This window comes from Triticum urartu, chromosome 1 (assembly GCF_003073215.2).
Source record: "Triticum urartu cultivar G1812 chromosome 1, Tu2.1, whole genome shotgun sequence".
In the NCBI taxonomy this organism is placed as follows: Eukaryota; Viridiplantae; Streptophyta; class Magnoliopsida; order Poales; family Poaceae; genus Triticum; species Triticum urartu.
In genome coordinates, this window is record NC_053022.1 from 25,331,961 (window position 1) to 25,351,254 (window position 19,294).

The following is a 19,294-nucleotide window of genomic DNA, read 5'->3' on the forward strand; positions in this document are numbered from 1 at the left end:
TTCCACCTCTGGGCCAGATCTAGGGTTTGCCCCCCGCCCATTCCACCTTCTGATTCGTTACAGTGGTGGACAGGGAAGGTCGCCGGGGACGCGCGGTCCTTTGCTCAAGTGGCGGGAGGCTCGGCTGCATCTCAAGCTGACAAGATGGCGGATCGGGCCGGCGGCAAGTTCGGGGGTCGCGAGGGCGCGGGCCGCGGCAGCATCGGAGGGGGGCGCGCCCAGGCCCCATCCAGTCAGGGGTGTAACCTGGTGTGGCAGCGCATGAATCCCCCCCCCCCGGCCGCCCGGTGGCGCCAGATCTGGAGGTGCGGCGTCAGGAGATCGATGGGATGCGGCGGTGAAGATGCAAGGTGGGGGCTCCAGGGACTAGTGGCCTACCCATGCGAACAAGACGGCGACGAGGGACGGAGATCTGGCTCCCCCACCAGCACCGCCTGCTCTAGCCAACAAGGGCGCGGAGGAGCGCTGCCTCAACTGCAACCTTCCAGGTCACTTTGCTCCTCGCTGTCCTACCATTCAATGTGAGAAATGTGGCAAACTTGGGCACATGGCGCAACTATGCCAGATCCCTCAACCATGGGAATGTGTCCCATTCATGTGTGGTTTTCAGTCCCCTGGTCAGGGTTTCTTCTTCATTCCTGATTGTTGTGCGAATAAATAGGCCAGTGAGAAAACTAACACCGTGGTGATTACTCTGGTGAAGGGTGTGGCCTCTGTGAAAGAAATTGAGAATGAGTTTAATGGCTTCTTTGCTCAAAAGCCTAAGAAATGGCGTTGCACTGCACGCCAAATCAGCCCCACGCAGTTTGTGATGAGATTTCCTAATGCTCGTGAAGTTGAAAGAGCTTGCTGCTATGGTAAAAAACTTCCTATTCTTGATGATTCTGTCATGGTATCTATTTCCCCTTGGTCAGCATCAGTGGGTGTTAAAGCTGACTTGCAGAAAGCCTGGGTTCGCGTCCGCAATGTTCCTTTGGAGAAACGATGTGTTCAACATGTCTCATATGCTGGGGGACTGGTGGGGGTCACATTGGAAGTGGATAAAGCTACTCTGCATAAACCTGAGTATGCTCGCATTCTTCTAGGGTGCAGGCAAGTGGACAAAATTCCACCGTCTGCTGAGGGAATGTTGGGTGAACAATTCTATGATTTCTATTATGAAGTTGAACGTGTGGTGGTGGGTGCTCCTGGTGCAAGTCAGTACTCCATTCCCGTTGACAGTAATTCTCCTTCTATCCCAAAAAAAGCTAGATTTGACTTCAATGCTTCCAACTCATATGAACAAGGAGGGACAAGCGCTTCTGCTGTTGGGGATTCCTTTTGTCAGAACTATTCTGCTACCACTCGGTTGTCTGCCGTTTCTGAAAATGAAGAGGAAGAAGAGAGTGATGAAGGAAATCATACCGAGCTTCTGATTCATACCATGGCTGAAGAACATGAGGCTTTGAACTCCTCTGGACAGAAAGATGTGAGCACAGAGAGCAACCTCAGCAGGAATGGAAAAATTCCCTTGGGTGGTTCTCCGAGGCATGAGGAGAAGCTGAACCCAGGTGGTTGGGCCTTGACTCCTATCCCTCCCTCACCTGCCTTTTTGTGTTATGATGAAAAAAATGATGTGAGTACTATTCCTCGTTTGTCAGACTATGTGGCATGGCCTGATATGCCTCGGGTTGTTGAGCTGGAAGATGGATCGAAGGAAGGTAGCGAGACTCGCGGTATGTATAGTGTTGAATCTCCTACTGGATCTCCTATCCATGAAAAGCTTCATGAGTCGTCTGGACCTGAGGGTCGCAATAAGTACCAAAAGCTCGCTAGGGTGGAGGAGAGTACAACGGATCGTATGAAGAAGCGTAACTTCGAAGGTACTCTCCCACCCCCTGCTGGCAATCAATTTTCTATTCTGTCCGATACCGCTATCATGTTACGTGCTTCGCTCATGGGAGTCAATATACCTGATGATAATTTTAATACTATTGATATCCTTCGTGAACTTGAAACATCTAAGCAATTACTTCATGAGAAAAAAACTAGTCCTAAGGATATTACCATCAAAGATGGCTTAGGCAACGCTGCTCCTCTTTCCTTAACCTGGGATGATCAGGACATGGAAGATGATGTCCCGTTTATTACTGTGTGCTCTAGGAGAAAAAAGAAAAAGTCCCCTAAGAAAGATAAAGTAGTGATTTCGTCTCCTAACATCACAATTAGACCTGTGACTCGGAGGCAGAAAAAAGAGGCTGAGGGTAGGTCTACTCTGAATCCTAGTAGGCCTACCAGGGTGAGAGAGAAACCTGGACATTATAAATGATAGGGGGTTTTTGGAACTATAGGGGGGCAGGAAAAAGTGGTATGGCTTCCTGCCTCACTGATATCATTAATACCAATAAAGTGGACTTCATTGGCTTGCAAGAGACCATGAAACAGAATTATAAGCCCTCCTTTTTTAGGAGGTTTGACCCTCACTCTGAATTTAGATGGGAATGGATCCCATCGATTGGGAAGTCTGGTGGGATTTTATGTGGCTTGAGGCTAGAAACACTTGAGGTTATAGATGTTGTGCGTGGTAAATATATACTGCAGATCAACCTTTTTGATAAGGTTAAGAAATGCAAATGGGCTTTATTGGTGGTTTATGGTGCAGCTCATGATGAAAATAAACCTGAGTTTTTGGCTGAGTTGTCCTCCTTCTGTCATAGGATTAACACTCCATATTTGGTGTGTGGTGATTTTAACATCATAAGACACTGTGGGGAAAAGAATAAAAAGATCCCTTTATCCCATTTTTCAGATGTTTTTAATGCTGTCATTCATCTTCTGGGCCTGAGGGAGATTTTCATGGCCGGTGGCTGCTTCACATGGTCTAATAAACAAGAGCATCCCACTTTGGAAAAACTTGATAGGGTCTTAATGTCCCCTGACTGGGAAGACTTATACCCCTTAGTGTCGGTTGTAAAAGTGGTCAAGGAATTATCTGATCATAACCCTTTGTTGCTGGATGGGGGTGGCTTCATCCAGGGCCCCGGGTAATAGGTGTTTTAAATTTGATAGCGCCTGGTTGAGCAACCCAGAGTTCCTACCTTTAGTTGCTGAAATCTGGGCCAAACCTGTATACACGGACGACCCTATTGATGTTCTGAATATCAAGTTGAAGAGGATGAAGAAGTTTTTTAAAGGGCGGGGCTCTAATAACTTTGGCAAAAACAGGATTAAGAAGAATCTCCTTAGACTGGAGCTCCATGAGTTGGAGCTTTTAGAAGAGCAATCTGATCTGTGTGGGGAGGCACATATGAGAAAGTTAAATATCCTGGTGGAACTTAATGGTATATACTTGGAGGAGGAGTTATCCTGGCACCAAAAGTCTACCGAAAGGTGGCTTCTGAAAGGTGACAATAACACTGATTTCTTTCATAAATTGGCTAATGGGAGACGTAGAAAAAATACGATGCGTTCTCTTGAATGTGGTTCAGTTACTATTGAAGGGACTAAGAATTTATTAGCCCATGCTACTGACTTTTATAAGGAGTTGTTTGGACCCGCACCTGGCAATATGTGTAGTGTTGACGCCTCTTTGTGGTCTAGTGAGGAAAAAATGTCCTCGAGTGATAATGATGAGTTAACTAAACCCTTTTCCCTAGAGGAAATTAAAGCTGCTCTCTTTGCTATGGAGCCTAATCGTGCACCTGGTCCTGATAGCATTCCTGCTGAATTTTACCAGCACTGCTGGGATGTTGTTTGCATGGATCTTTTTAGACTATTTGAGTGGTTTCATGAAGGCAAGCTGGATGTGTAGCGTTTGAATTATGGCATTATCACCCTTTTGCCCAAAACTTCTGAGGCTAATAAAATACAATAGTAAAAACCTATTTGCTTGTTGCGCTGCCCTTATAAGCTGATCACCAAGGTCATGGATAGGAGAGCGAGTGTATATGCCCCCAAACTGTTTAGCATTCAACAGAATGCCTTCATAAAAGGGAGGAACATTATGGATGGGATCTTATCATTACATGAAGTCATACATTATACTCATGTGAAAAAAAGGACGGGAATTGTTCTTAAGCTTGATTTCGAAAAAGCTTACGACAAAGTCAATTGGGATTTCCTTCTTGATTGTCATAATAAGAGAGGTTTTAATTCTAAGTGGTGTGGGTGGGTATCTCAGATTCTTTGCGATGGCACGGTTAGTGTCAAGATTAATGATGAACTTGGGCCCTATATTAAAAGTGCCAAAGGGGTGCGTCAGGGTGACCCTCATTCCCCTTTCCTGTTCAATATGGTTGCTGAGTGTTTGACCAAGATGGTCCTGGCTGCCCAAAAAAATAAGTTGTTTGAGGGGCTAGCTCCTGGTCTTATTGAGGGGGAGTGGGGATATTGCAGTATGCGGACGATACAGTAATATGCTTCTCCCATGATGTGGACAGGGCAGTGAATGTCAAGCTGCTACTCTGTTTGTTTGAACTGATGTCTGGGCTAAAAATTAACTTTGACAAAAGTGAGGTTTTTTTGATTGGTGGGGATAATGATATTGACCAAATTTATGCTGAGATGTTTGGGTGCCAGGTTGGCAAGCTTCCTATGAGATATTTGGGGGCCCCAGTGACTTATGCTATGCTTAAAACCGTGGACTGGGATTTCCTAGATGCTAAGCTCCTGAAAAGATTAGCTGCCTGGATTAGTTATGTTGCTTCGTCTGGTGCTAGATTAACTTTGGTTAACTCTAGCCTAGATGGAATTCCATCTTATTTCATGTCTATGTTCCTCCTTAATAAAATGTTCATTGAGAAGATGAATAAACATCATAGACATTACTTTTGGAGGAAGAAGAAAGATAAACGGGCTTATCATTGGGTTAAGTGGTCTAGAGTCTGTCGCTCTAAGAAAAAAGGAGGATTGAGTATTAAGGATCTTCATAAGAAGAATATTAGTCTCCTTGTTAAATGGTGGTGGAAATTGGAGTCAGGTGATGGGCTGTGGCAAAAGATTGTACGGGCCCGGTACTTTAAACGCAAGACGGTGGCTGATGTACAGACCCAATTTAATGACTCTCCTTGTTGGAAAGCTATTATGAAGGTTAAAGAGGTGTATATGGAGGGCAGAGGGATTCACATTCATATGGCGACCTGGCTAGGGTCTGGCACGACCCCTGGCTATGTGAGACTCCTTTGAAAGCTTGTTACCCTGCTCTATTTGATATCTGTCAAGAGAAAGATTGTACCTTAGCGAAATTTGCTGCTAATAACTTTGTGATGGGATTCCAGCGTAATCTCTTTGTTGAGCTTTCTGATCAGTGCGCTAATGTGGTGGATGGTTCACCTAACCAAGTTATTTGGAAGTTTAATAGCAAAGGAGGTTTCACCACAAAATTTGTTTATGAGTGGTTAGAAAAGGATTTATCGGGACCTGATTACAAGTTGATCTGGAAAGCTAAGATTCCTCTGAAGATTAAAATCTTCCTTTGGCAACTGTTCCAGAATGCCATCCCTACCAGGGACAACCTACGCAAAAGAAACTGGCCTGGGAACCCAACTTGCTCATTTTGCCATGATATTGAAACTGCGGATCACCTTTTCTTTGGGTGTGTGTTTGCTCGATCTGTTTGGGGGGCAATTGGGACAGCTTTGGGAGCATCCTGTACTCCTAAAACTATTTGGCAGAGTTGGGCATGGCTTTATAAATATCTTCCTGGGGGTAAAAAAACATTACATGACTATTGTTGCTGCTATTTGTTGGGGTATTTGGTGCACTCGTAACAAGGCAACCTTTGATAAATGTGTCATTCGCTCTCCGTTGGAGGCTGTTTTCACTGTATGCTCCTTTTTGATGTATGGTCAGGTCTTCTGAAAGGGATCAACAAGGAAAGCGTCCAGGCTGGAGTGCAGAAGATGGTGTGCGTGGCTGCGTCATTGGTGGATCGTTCCACTCCCTTTTTTCATAAATAGTTCAATACATCTTGAAATAAATTGCAAATTTGAAAACAGTTTACGATTTGCGAAAAGACAAAATTTGAAAAATGTTCATGCATTTGAAAGAAAGTTCATCGAATTTAAAAAAAATGTCAAATTGCAAAAAAGTTGATCGATTTTGAAAAAATTGATCAAATTTGAAAAACTTTCATTGAATTTGAAACAAAATGTTCATCCAATTTGAAATAAGTTCATCGATTTTATAAAAAGCTCATGATTTTTGAAAATAAGATCGTCAAACTTGAAAAAAGTTTCATTCATTTGAAAAATAGTTCACAAATATGAAAGAAGTTCATCAAATTTGAAAAATGTTCATCGATTTTGCAAAAAAAGTTCATAGAATTCGAAAAAAAATCATCAAATTCAAAAAACAAATCATCAAATTCGAAAACATATCATTGAATTTTAAAAACAAATCATCAATTTTGAAAAATAGTTCACCGATTCGAAAAACATTCCTAGATTTTGAAAAAATGTTCATTCAAATGAGCAAAATAAAAAGAAATAAAAAACAGAGCAAAACGTTCCGAATAAAAAAGATAAAAGAAAAAAAGACATAATAAGAAAAGAGTGTAGAATAGCACATGAGGTGAGGTGGCCAGCTTACGGTTCGAACAACCTTCAGGCGCCTGTTTGCGAAAACAATAAGAATGGGCGCCATATCAGGAGGGAGAACCGGAGTTTGATCCTGGATCTCAACGGGCGACCACGCGTGCTGCTACCACTCCGACCAAGTCACGTTCGTAATAAGTGCTAGGTGCGCGTCGTATTTAAGGTTATTCAAGCCGGCTTTTATTTGAGTTTTTTTTCTTTTCTTTTTTTCTTCTCCATTTTTTCATTCTTTTTAATTCTTTTTTGCTCTTTGTTTCTTCATTTTTGTTTTCATTTCTTTTTCTTTTTTCTTTTCTTTTTCATTCCTTTTTTCTCTTCTCCGGATTTTTTCACTTATTTCTTCAGTTTTTTCATTTCCCTTTTTCTTTGGTTTATTTTGATTCTTATTCGATTTTCATTTTTTTGGTTTTTTTTTCTTTTTCATTCTACATTCTTATATACTTTTTAAAAAAGATTAAATACTTTTTCAAAAAATTCAAATGTTTTTGAAGAGCTTTTGTAATATATATAGTTATATTATTTTAAAGTATAAAAAGGAAAAAAGGAAAGAAAAAAACAAAAATGTGGAAAAAAAGGAAAACAGGCTGGTGTCTCCCACGCGCGTGGGCCGACGCAACTAATTGTTCCCTTCAGCGAGGGGTTCGCTCTTGTCTCGCTTAATGCGAGACATAGGTGTGCCAATTGTTTGGTATCATTCATTTCACATCAACTGACATCATATATTGTTATTTCAGCCCATTTATATTGATAAGCCATACCAAAAGTTGTTTCTTGTTCCCATGGGCCATCATCTGATCATTATCACCATATATATCGTTCATTAAGAATAGAGTAATTAGGGGTAATTAGGCCGGCCTACAGATAGAAAAGCACGAGTGAATCGAAACGCAATGACGTGGCTCAAGCAAAGCACGCAGCAAAGCATTTACCTGAAGAAGGAAGGAATCAACTACAACCTTGTCTAGCGCATGATATAAAATTTAGAATTTCATAGTTTTCAAATGAAATGTTTAAATTGTGCCATTTTTTAACCATAATGTTTAGAAAATGTTCATGAATTTATTCATAAAAAATATTCATGAATTATTAAACTGTTCTGCACTTTGTAAAATGAAAATTTTTAAGAAATATTCATGGGATTAAAAATGGTCAGAAAATGTTTTTTATTTTGAAAAAGATATTCATTGCAGTTGGCTGAAAATAACATACAGCTACAACCCCTTTTGATAACATACAGTTGTGACCCCACTTACATGCATTTGCGCCCCTCCCTTGTAAGCATGCATTGCCCCCCCCCCCACCACCACCCCTCTAGTCGTGACTCCCTCGAAACATACAATTGTGACTCTCCATGAAAACATGCAGTTGTAAGCCCACTTGAAACCATGAAGTTCCGACTCCATTTGAAATCATGCAATTGTGACCCTCCTTGAAAGCCTGCAGTTCTATTCTCCTTGAAAACATGTAGTTGCGATCCTTTTGAAAGCGGCTGAGATCCCATTTGAAAACATGCAGTTGCAACCGCCTTAAAAACATGAAGTTGCGTCAGGCCCTTAATACATACAGTGGAGACCCACCTTGCAAACATGCAGTTGCGACACACCTTGATACATGCAGTTGCGATCCCGTCCAAAAACTTGCGGTTGCGACCGCTCTTGAAAACATGTAGTTGTGACCCCTTGAAAACATGAATTGTGTCACACCCTTAAGACATGGAGTTGCGATCCCCTTGAAAACATGCAGCTGTGACACGCCTTGAAAACATTCAATTGTGACCTCCTTGAAAACATGAAGTTGCATCACACCCTTAAGACATGTAGTTGCGAACACCCTTGGAAACATGCAGTTGCGACACACTTTGAAAACATGCAACTTCGACCAGTTTTGAAAACATGCAGTTGTGACCCTCCTTGAAAACATGAAGTTGCATCACACCCTTAAGACATGCACTGGCGACCACCCCTGAACACATGCAGTTGTGACACGCCTTGAAAATGTGGAGTTGCGACCTTGAAAACATGGAGTTGCGACCTCATTTAAAAACTTGCAGTTGCGGCCGGTCTTAAAAACATGCAGTTGCAACCCGCTTTAAAAACATGCAATTGCGACCCCATTTGAATTCTTACAGTTGCAACTCGGTTTGAAAACATGCAATTGTGAATCCATTTGAAAACTTATAGTTGCGACCCCTTTGAAAGCAAATGCAATTGTGGCCCCTTTTTTCTCTTATAGCACTTACAATTGTGACCCTTTTTGAAAATTTATGTTCTTGAAGTTGCACTAAGTTATGATATGTGTACTTGCGTGGTCTCGGATGAGGCGATTCGGTGCTCAGGATCAGCTGCACCCACGATGAACAGAAAATTCAGAACAAATACTAGAAAATTTTGAAAAATTTGGAATTTTTTTTGCATTGAAGATAATTTAGTGCGTGAGGTGCGCTCCAAATTTCAGATCATTTGGACATTTGAGTAGCTCTCAGCAAAAAAGAAAATTTGGGTCTGAGAAAAAGTTTACTGTTCATGTATTGTTCTAACCCGATTTCTCTTTTTTGCTGAGAGCTTTTCATTTGTTCAAATAGTCTGAAATTTGAAGCGCACCTCACGCACCAAATTATCTTCCATGTAAAAAAATCAGATTTTTGTGAAGTTTTTTTTAGTATTTTTTGTGAATTTTCTCTTCACCGGGTGCAGATGAGTCTGGGCTCAGAAATGGATATTCACGTGGTCTCTCCTTAATATTTTGTTTCACGTTGTGACAAAATACAAAATTGAAAATGTTGGACAAAAAATAAATCCACAATCGTTCTTTAACCAAATAAAATGCAAAAAATATACACATCCAAACAATGAGAAAGCACCTCCCACAAAAGAAATAACAACTACCCAACAGTAGTCTAACAAAGAAAGCAAAAAAAAAATATTAGAAACAATAACAAGTCTAACCTAAAGCCCCCCCCCCCCCCACCCCACCCACACACAACTCGGCCGGCAAAGGTAGAACCCCCAAGAAAACGACTACGACATGTAAACCCCACAACCAGATGAAAAAAAAAAGAGAATGGGTCATGCCCACGTCGCTCCAACAAGTCCATCGCATAGCACAAAGCACATATCTATACACAATTGAATCGGATGGTTACAGACGTGAATGAGACCAAAATAAAAATCATCGAGCTGAGTTTTAGCAGTCCTGATGTTATTATGGTGGCAGCACGTACATTCAACTGTAATACGGTGTGCTACCATTTCACAACTTCTTTTTTCATATCATGTGTAGAGTAGAAGTATAGAGCATTGCTTGGGGTGATATAGGCTGAAACACTGCTTGCGTGTGACATATGTATGTATGGTTAATCCAGAGTGTTTTGCCAGGCTTCAGATAAACATTGTAACGCAGATTGAAAGTCTGACGTGTCGAATGGATCTTTAAATCTATGCTGAATACAGTATATGGTATGCAATCAAGCTGTGACAGGTGCCGCTTCGCTCAGATCAACCATCACGATGTGTGAAGAAGTCATAGATCATAGTATTTCATATCAAATTGCCAAAGACAATAAAGAGCATGGAGGTGTTGTATATTGCTCCCATCGTTCTACTGGTCCAGAAACCAGAGCTGATCTCTGGAAAGAAATGATATGCACAACCATGGCAGCAAGCTCCCTCTCAACATACATCATATACCACAAAAACAGTTGATACCGATCAGTGAGCATCCTGTTGAATAGAAAATAATAGAAATTTATCAGAATAGGATTAGGTAGTTAAGCATCACACTTCCTCATGGTAGGGACGAATACAATAGTTTCAGGTCTAATTTCCTGGATAAGTATGTTTATTCTCTACACTTGTATTCCTGATACACAAATATTACCCCATAATCAGCTCACCTGACTCAAAAGATTCATTTCCCCGAACACTTGTCTTCTTCCCATATGTGCACGGTAAGTTTACAGTATAACCTGATTTCTATGAAGAGTGTCACACCCGACGTTGACAATATAACTTGATACCTCATATGAAGAGGGTGTCACAATTGATCTTGCAGTATCTTCTATATCTAAATAGCTAGTTCACACTGACATATTCTCATAATATGCAAGCATGTCACCTCATGACACAAGATTCAAGGGAAAAGGCCCACCCCACTAACATATTTCTCTTAACATGAAAGCATGATGTCTCACCATACAACATGCATGGGAAAAGAACCACCTCAACATGCAACCATGGATACATAAAGCCCACGTCAACATGCAAACATGCATGAGAATTTGCAGCCTATTATGCTATTTATATTTTAATACTATACAATAATCAAACACAATAAATCAGACGTATTTTGATTTTTAGCTCTTATATTATTACTCCAAATATTCATGTTTCATACATCGAATCTCATCGAAATATGTTGCAAAATGTCCACACAACAATGTGTGGGGTATCATCTAGCTCCTACAATGGCTAGAACCGCCCCTTTCATAGCTCACAGCTACCGAAGCTTTGGAAATATAACAAAATATCCATGTCTTTACCCAAAAATAAATAAAAAAGGATTTAAGTAAAATAAAATTATAAGTATGAAACAAAATAATATAATAATATAACATAAGTAAGCGATAATAGATAATGGATATAGATACAAATAGATAAAGATAGAGATAGATGTATATATAAATAGAGATAGCGATATTGATATAGAGATATAGAGATATGGCGATATAGTTATTTTTTATTGTATTTGCTAACAATTAATGCTCACGTGGGTGGCGACTAATATTATTAAATAAGCACCAAATGGTGGAGGAACAAAGTCTAGTACGATGAAAATTGTATTAAAGAATACTACCTTTTATTTCTTTGATCACTTCCAACTCAACATAAATTATATGCGATATTTAGAAAAATGTTGATGCCACACAATTTGTAGATGTCATCTGCATGAAAAGGACGCACGACATCAAACAAGAACTCTTGGATGAAAAACAGGAATACTTTTCCATTAAAAGGATGCGCATTGCGCACATGATCAATTAAACAGGGACTTTTGATAGTATTAGCTTACAACTTTGCGATAAGTGTGTAAGTATAGGGAACACGGTTAGATAAAACCATGGTGGTTTTGAAGCCGGAGAATTGGGAAGTTGGCATAAGTTTTCTTAGATGGCGGGTGAATATCGCCCGGCCTTTGCATCCGATGGTACGGTACACGCAGCTAAAAGATCGAGTTGGCATAGCAATTAGCAAACATGCATATCCTTTTTGGAAAGATTGCGTAAAACTACTAGACAGATCTTGTCCATTTATTCAGGAGTTGGCCCAACTCACGCTTGATGCATAAAGAGAGTGAGGATGTCGCCGCATATTCCTCAGTCGGTCAAGAAAGTGAGGTCGCCGGCGGCGGAGCTCTTCTGCGGGCCGGGAGCCGGGGAGGGGGAGGGGGGCACGTCCTTGCAGCAGTAGCAGGTGGTCTCGCCGTGGAGGACCCTGCAGCGGCCGTGGGCGTATCCGCGGGCCTGGCAACAGTGCATGCACCAGCTTGCTAGGATGCACATGGCCATGCAGTGCTCCCTCAGGCTGCCGCACGCCAGCTCGCTCCGCACCACCGTCGTCGACATGCCCACTACAGTCAAATTTGAGCAAAATTCATATGCATCCGATTGATTCATGAGAATTCAAACACTTACGGGAAGCGACGAGCAGGACGGGCAGGAGCAACAGTGTCTTGCCCATCTCGTATGTAGTCCTGGATGCTTCCTCGTGTTGGATGATCAGTAGCGAGTGGATGCTTAGGCTAGGTGGTGTTTTTATAGGAGGAGAGCATGGGGAAAGGGATAACATCCTTATTATTGAGTAGCATGTACTCTTACAAAAACACCCTTGCAAAAAGTCAAAAATACATCCAAGTCATTGGGGTGCCACAGTATTATTGCCCCTTCATCCATCAGCGGCGCACGGTGAGTAAAGCTCGTTGCCCTTCTGGGTCTCCATCTCAACAGAGCGAAACCGTTGAAACTCAGAAGTTTGTAGAACTAGCGACCAATATGTAAACCAGAAGATGTCGACGACAGTGATCTGTATAGCAAATCGCTGCCCAGAAGAAGGAAAATGTTGAAATGTGCCTGTAGAACGCCCCGTATCCAGCTAGATGGAGTCAAAGAACACAAATCTCACAATCTCCCGGTCAAGGCCAAGGCTGGTCAACTTTCATTGGTCAATACTCAAGATGGGGGATTAAGACACATCCGTGTTGTCCGCTCCGTGGGGCAGCGACACCAAGACAAACATGCAAAAGTAAAATTCGGACACAGAGAAAAGGATCTAGGGACACACCATCCTCAGAATGCCTCCGGAGGATAGGCACCATCGGAACTAGAGCAAGGTGAAGATACCTTATTCCACACCGAAGGCGATGCCATCGTCTCGCCACCGCTACTCAGAGACCAAACAGAAGCAGTACAGTTTACACCTCCTCTCGGCGCTCTAGGGGCATATGGAGGGAGTGGGGGTCATGGAAGGGCTGCCGCCTGCCTAGGTCGGGAGAAGTTTAACACTTCTTAGCTTAAGTGGTCTCATTAATTTGTCAAGGATATATTTGACACCTAAGCATTTTAGTTATATATAGGAAATGCTGGTCCTAGTGAAGTAGAGGATAAGAGAAATATTTTTTGAAAAGTTATGTTTCCCTTGTTTATATAGATAATATTAATTAATGTTATCATATATATGTTCCCTTCTTTAATGTTGGTGATTAAGTAACACCATTCAACAACATGTGCCGCTTGCTCGGGCTAGAACTACTTTATATTAATATTATTGTACAACAATGAAACATTGCTCACTATACATATATACTTTCTGAACATGAAACTTTATGGTAATTAGAAATGCAGTTGTATAATTTCCGCATATTCGAACAATATCAAAAATGATATATGGACTTTATTTAATGCATACTTTAATATTTGTATAAGAGTACTAAGATGCTTTAAATTTCAAACATGCCATACAAAGCAAAAAAACTATAGTCCAAATGTTACAAGTATGGACTTGAAGAAGCAAAGGAAATTAGAAATGCAGTTGTATAATTTCCGCATATTTGAACAATGTCAAAAATGATATATGGACTTTATTTAATGCATACTTTAATACTTGTATAAATACTAAGATGCTTTAAATTTCAAACATGCTGTACAAAGCCAAAAAACCATAGTCCAAATGTTCCAAGTATGCACTTGAAGAAGCACTCTGTTTTTAGTATTAGATTAAAATTTGAAATGAAAGATGTCATGACCATGACAATGGGAATTGCAAAGACTTCGTGCCACAAAAAATTGTCACAATTATTATCTCTATCACAGTGAAGTATTTTAGCACAGAAAATATCCCAGTAATATAACAACAGGAAAATTCATTTTAGCACCGTACATTTTGATCTCCTGCAGAGGAAGATAACTTCAGAACCATACTTATAAGTTATCGCTGGTACAATCCTTGCACATTCAGATATGTAGTCTTAACTCATTTGATCATCAGATAAAAACGGAGAAACCACGGAATTTCAAGCTCTAGTCTGTTACATAAGAGTATTAGATTGCAAGATAACAAAGGAAACCTTGATACATGTATCCCATGCATCGATTTGTTTTTACAAAGTTGAAATTTTACCAACAATACCGGCAAATCTGCAGCCCGCGCCACTAAACAATCTTTGTAGAAAGATAGTATGAACGATGTCCAAGTAACGAAAGTATTTTTGCCTACATTTGTTCAGATTGCTTGCTAGTTACCAATAGATGACCTCTCTCGCATATCCACTTCCAAATGATAAAAGGCACCGAGATCCCATAAGGTACCAGCATAACACAGCTAGCTGTGCCACAAAGAAGTCTCAACCTGGCAATTAACCATGCACACAAAGCTGCCACGAAACTTCGAAATTAAAATTACCGGCATCTTCCAGGATGGTTATATAGGAGAATATGATCAGAGAGTTAGCCATAGCTTGATTTCATATAGTACAAAACATCACAGAGACACACAAAGTACCAACAGAAAGAGCATGCGGGTGCTAGCTCTCATGTCCCACCATTCTGCTCTACTACAAACTAGTGCTACCTCTCACTTTTCTTCAGTTCGAACAGGCACATGTCCCAGAACACAGACCGTTGCCGTGGACAAGCTTGCCTCCCAACCATTTGCGAGCATCCATCCGGTTGCCATTCCTAAACGGCATCTGGATTTGCCATTCCTTATACGCCACCCGGAGAATCAAGGCTGGAGCGAACCCTTTTAACACCCCTACGATGAGTAGCTTCTGCACGAATTATATGGACCGTGAAAGTGGACCTTTCCCCACCCTTTTCCGGTACAAAGATGCATATGTCGCCCACCTGCACTTGGTTGTCACATACAAAGTCTAACCAATTACCCGCAAGCATGCAATTGTCTTTTTCTATGAAGAATCTTGGCCTCCACTTCTCGCTCTTGCCCGGCATCTGAAGTGTGACGGCCCCGTTTTCATGCGGAAAGTGTGCAGCTGCGGCTAATGAGCGTTCCTTCGAAATGATCTGGTTACATGTGGGCAAGATGAGATGTTAGTGCAAAACAAACAGAAGTGAACTCAGGCTGGAGGAAAAGGGATATAAATTTACCAGAAGAGGAGTAGGTAGCTGAACATCGCACTTCCTCATGGTAGCCACGAATACAATAGTTTCAGGTTTAATTTTGTGGATAAGCATGTTTACTCTCTCCATTTGTGTTCCAGATAGATAACTCCTGAATATTACCCCATAATCAGCTTCTGGAGGTGTCAGGTGATCATCTGACTCTGAAGATTCATATTCTCGAGCACTGTCTTCTACTGTATAGAATTTCACAGGTAAAAAAACTATAAGTATTCAAGGTTTAACGCATATGTGCATGTAAGTTGACAATGTAACCTGATTTCTCAGACGAAGAGGGTGTCACAGCCGCCTTTGCAGTATTCCTACAATGGCTAGAACTGCCCCTTTCGCAGCTAGCGGTTTTTTTAGTTCCTGATAATCGCGTGGTACCGAATCATCATGGAGCTCCTTGAAATATGAAAATAACCTGTACTCATTTCTTTAGCATTACCTTGATTTGAGCCGATATCAGTTCTTCCAAGACGGAAATGATCGATGCTCGCTTCTGCAAACCCAAGGGCTTCAGGTTGAGTTTCTTTTACAAGTTCGTCTATTTTTTGCTCGTGTACTTCTACAAGTTCCCATTGCCCTGATAAGACTTGATCATTCGAGAGAATACGAAGATCATCTGCTGCTACTTCTGTATCGGTTACTGGATTATCAGTGTATGGTGTTCTATCACGGAACTGCATAATACCCACAAGAATAAGAATGGATAAAAGAACAAACACTGCTAAAACGTTGTATGCTGTAAACACAAACTACAGAGTGAAAAAGGTGGAGAAAACAACATACTGGAAGTATCCCAAATGTGGCAAACTTGAAATGTTGACGATGCAGGTCAGCAATTGCGGCAAACTGGAAATCATCCTTAGAAACATGGCAGATCCTGGGCACCGAGTAGTTAATTTCATGGTCTACAATTCGCCCTCTTGGGAGATCCAAGTGGTCCATGTAAGCGATCTACAAAAAACAGAGATTGAAACAAGATTCATACATATAAAATTATAAACATTGTTGGTGAAACAAAAGGTGGCACTGTAAAGGATGGCATGAATATTACTATAAACTACACATATTTAAACAAGAAAATGCACTAGCCACAGCATCACAGTAACAAACAGAAGAAAGTACGCATACAGTCTGCAGTGTGAACTGAACATAGCTGCAGCATCCCCTGTAAAATAAATGTGGCATCAACAAAGAAATACAAAATTGCCAACGCTAAAATCAGATAGCCACATTAACTGCTTACTATAAGTTTAACTGAGGCACACCATTGCCATAACTGTGGAATCAACAAAATCAAACAGACTGCAGTATGAAATACTTATAAGTTATAACTGCGAAGAAATGCCACCGCAATAATGACAACATCAGAAAAGAAATGCCAGCAGCAACATCAAAGACATATCATCAGTGCAGTATATGCAACAGGAGGGAGAAGGAGAGAGCAAGAGAGGCCATACCGTGAGCAAAGGTAAGCACCCACCAACCCAGAAGTCTCTCATCTTTTCCTCCCTAGATTTGTACTGAAATTTCTGGACCTCGTCCATCAGATGCTCCGTGATATGGCCTGCCCAGTCAAGGTCATGCACCTTTGACATATCTTCAAAGGCCCACAGGTAGTCAAGGTCTATTGTATTCCCAGTGGTGGGGGTGAGCACTGCCGCCAGTGCAATAAGCAGGAATGTCCTCATGAAGGATTCCTCATCCTCGTTGTTCTTAAGCAAACTGACACAATGGGGGATGGTTGCCCTTAGTCCATTATTTAAGTACAGATCTCGCAGTTCTTTGATTTTGTCCGACTTCTGACCATGCAGTACAAAGGGTCTTCCCCCTGTAGGTACACCTAGAATTTTCTGAACAAGGGGCTTGCTGAAAACTATTGTCTTGTCCGCATTAATTCTGAACTCAGAAAACGGGGGGTTAATTTTTCCCATGATCCACTCAGTCAGTGGCTCATGAACAGAGAATGCCCCGATACGATTGAAATGCTCGAATCCATACTTTGCAACATACCCCTGCTGCCGGGGTGTCAGACCACGCATGATCTCTCGAATCCTCCCAGCACTGAAACGGCTCCTGATGCCCACTTCACCATGTAATACTTCATCCATGGATCCAACTCCTCCCCTATAATCAAGAAACAAGAAAAAACAACCTTATATAAAGCAAGAAAAGCAAAAAGCAGAGCAAAGAACAGGGATGACTCGGCCGCAGCACATGTACCATAACTAACTGCAACATGACATTGAGTCACATGAAAAATCAGTGGAACAAAATTATGCACCAAAAAACTGACTAACATACCCTACTGCTTTTAACAAACTGTATTCTATTATGAACTGCAACATTGGATGCAACAGCACATATACATAATACAGGAGTAACACATTGGACAAATATCCCATGATATACTACTTCCATTTGTTGGACAACTTATACAACAATGGTGGTGTTGACTAACTTACACCGCGCCTGCTTATACCTGCAGGTCGACCGGCGATGACTAAGACGGGGACGCAGCCCGCCAGAGTCCACCGCGCCCGCTTCACCGCCAACGAAGCCCCACTTCCGCTTCGCCTTCCGCTTTATCCGTGCTCCTCTCCCGAAAATTTTCCGATCTTGGTTGTCAGTTTCTGCTTCCCAACACTCACAAATTAATTCTTGCTGCTTCTCAACGCATGCTCAATCCAGAGTAAAAATCTAGGATGGTTCACATGATCTAAAAAAGGTGTATTTCCTCGTGATTTTAGTTGGTTCGGTTCAGATCTTGCGATGGACTCCAGCGAAAGATGCAGGAGCCTGACTCGCATTTCGAGTTGGTTGAAGCAAAGGGGAAAAGAAAGAAACTTTGGGGGCACCGACCTGTCAGTCCTGGAGGAGGGAGGTGGAGGGAGGCCAGCGCCGCCGCCGCGGCCGCTTGCATCGAGCTCGCTGCGGCCGCCTCGTCCGCCATCCGGATGAGCTTCCGCTCGTCTGCAGCTCGCCGCCGCCCTGATCCCTTCGATCTCCGCATGCCTCGGTCGTCCCCGGCAGTGCCACACGAAGAGGCTCCCCCGCAGCTCGTCGCCGTATCAGGTACGCCCACGCCGCTGATGCGGCGTTGTTGCGAGGTCGGCCACTGGCGGCGGGCCGACGGGAGGAGCGGATAATGGGAGGAGGGAAAGGGGATCAGAATGTTGCAGTGGGAGGACCGACGGGGTGGAGATGTTTTCTTTATGCTTCCATATTTTCTTTCTTTTCATCACAAGAATTGAGTAAGAAGTACTCTCCCTCCGGATTTTTTAATACAATACAGACACGCATACACTCATCCGCATGAATGCACACACACACTCTACCTTTATGAGCACCTTCGAGAGACTGAGCTGGCATGTCAGCTTGAGAATTTACGAAGTCACTATACGCGCCTCAGGATTTAAACCTTGATGGCTGAGGATAATACTGTTCTTCCAACCACCTAACCATATGTTATACAAACTACATATAAAGTATATAAACACATTTTAGAGTTTAGATCACTCGTTTTTCTTCATATGTAATTTATATTGGAATCTCTAAAAAGCTTATATTTAGGAATGAAGGGTGTATTAATTAAATTAGATCATGGTCATAAGAACAAGTCCATAGAAATACTCCCTCTGTAACTTAAAGGAGTATAAAAGGTTTTTTGACACTATCATGAACTCTAAAACGTCTTGTAAAAAGTAACAGAGGGAGTATTTCTGTAGACGTGTTCTTATCATATATAATATAACTAAATAGGGCCACGCTAACGGACGCGACGTTTTGATGCCCAGACTCATCTGCACCTGGTTAGAAAAAATTTCGTAAAAAGTTCAAAAATCCAAAAAAAATTGTGAGGTAGAAACTTTGATGCGTGGGGCTCGCTCCAAATTTCAAATCATTTGGACGTCTGAGCAGCTCTCGGCAAAAAAGACAAATCGGGCAAAAACAATACATAAACAGTAAATCTTTTTATAGACCGCCAATTTGTCTTTTTTGCCGAGATCTGCTTAGATGTCCAAATGATTAGAAAATTGGAGCG

General features: G+C 41.7%; 1 protein-coding gene across 3 annotated transcripts; it reads right to left on the reverse strand.

Annotated features, from left to right (window-relative positions):
• Positions 1–14,496: 14,496 nt before the first annotated feature.
• LOC125544031 lies at positions 14,497–18,464 on the reverse strand. Of its 3 annotated transcripts, none has more exons than XM_048707572.1 (8): positions 18,112–18,464; positions 17,732–17,882; positions 16,710–17,376; positions 16,036–16,203; positions 15,692–15,926; positions 15,517–15,612; positions 15,229–15,434; positions 14,497–15,144 (listed from the first exon to the last, which is right to left on the reverse strand). In XM_048707572.1, exons 1-8 carry the CDS (start codon positions 18,260–18,262, stop codon positions 14,827–14,829), a joined length of 1,992 nt encoding a protein of 663 aa, XP_048563529.1. In that variant the 5' UTR covers positions 18,263–18,464; the 3' UTR covers positions 14,497–14,826. The 3 variants fall into 3 exon arrangements, with proteins under 3 accessions (XP_048563529.1, XP_048563522.1, XP_048563538.1); XM_048707565.1 differs by having other exon boundaries at positions 15,229–15,437; positions 18,112–18,463; XM_048707581.1 differs by lacking the exon at positions 18,112–18,464 and having other exon boundaries at positions 15,229–15,437; positions 17,715–17,845.
• Positions 18,465–19,294: the final 830 nt, after the last annotated feature.

Excerpts from the sequence above, each read along its gene's own strand:
- LOC125544031 (XM_048707565.1), bottom strand. The coding sequence starts at position 18,262 with ATGCGGAGATCGAAGGGATCAGGGCGGCGGCGAGCTGCAGACGAGCGG. Across the intron at positions 17,883-18,111 it reads CCCTCCTCCAGGACTGACAG|AAACTGACAACCAAGATCGG; the intron begins GTCGGTGCCCCC and ends GTTGGGAAGCAG. Across the intron at positions 17,377-17,731 it reads CATCGCCGGTCGACCTGCAG|GGGAGGAGTTGGATCCATGG; the intron begins GTATAAGCAGGC and ends TCTTGATTATAG.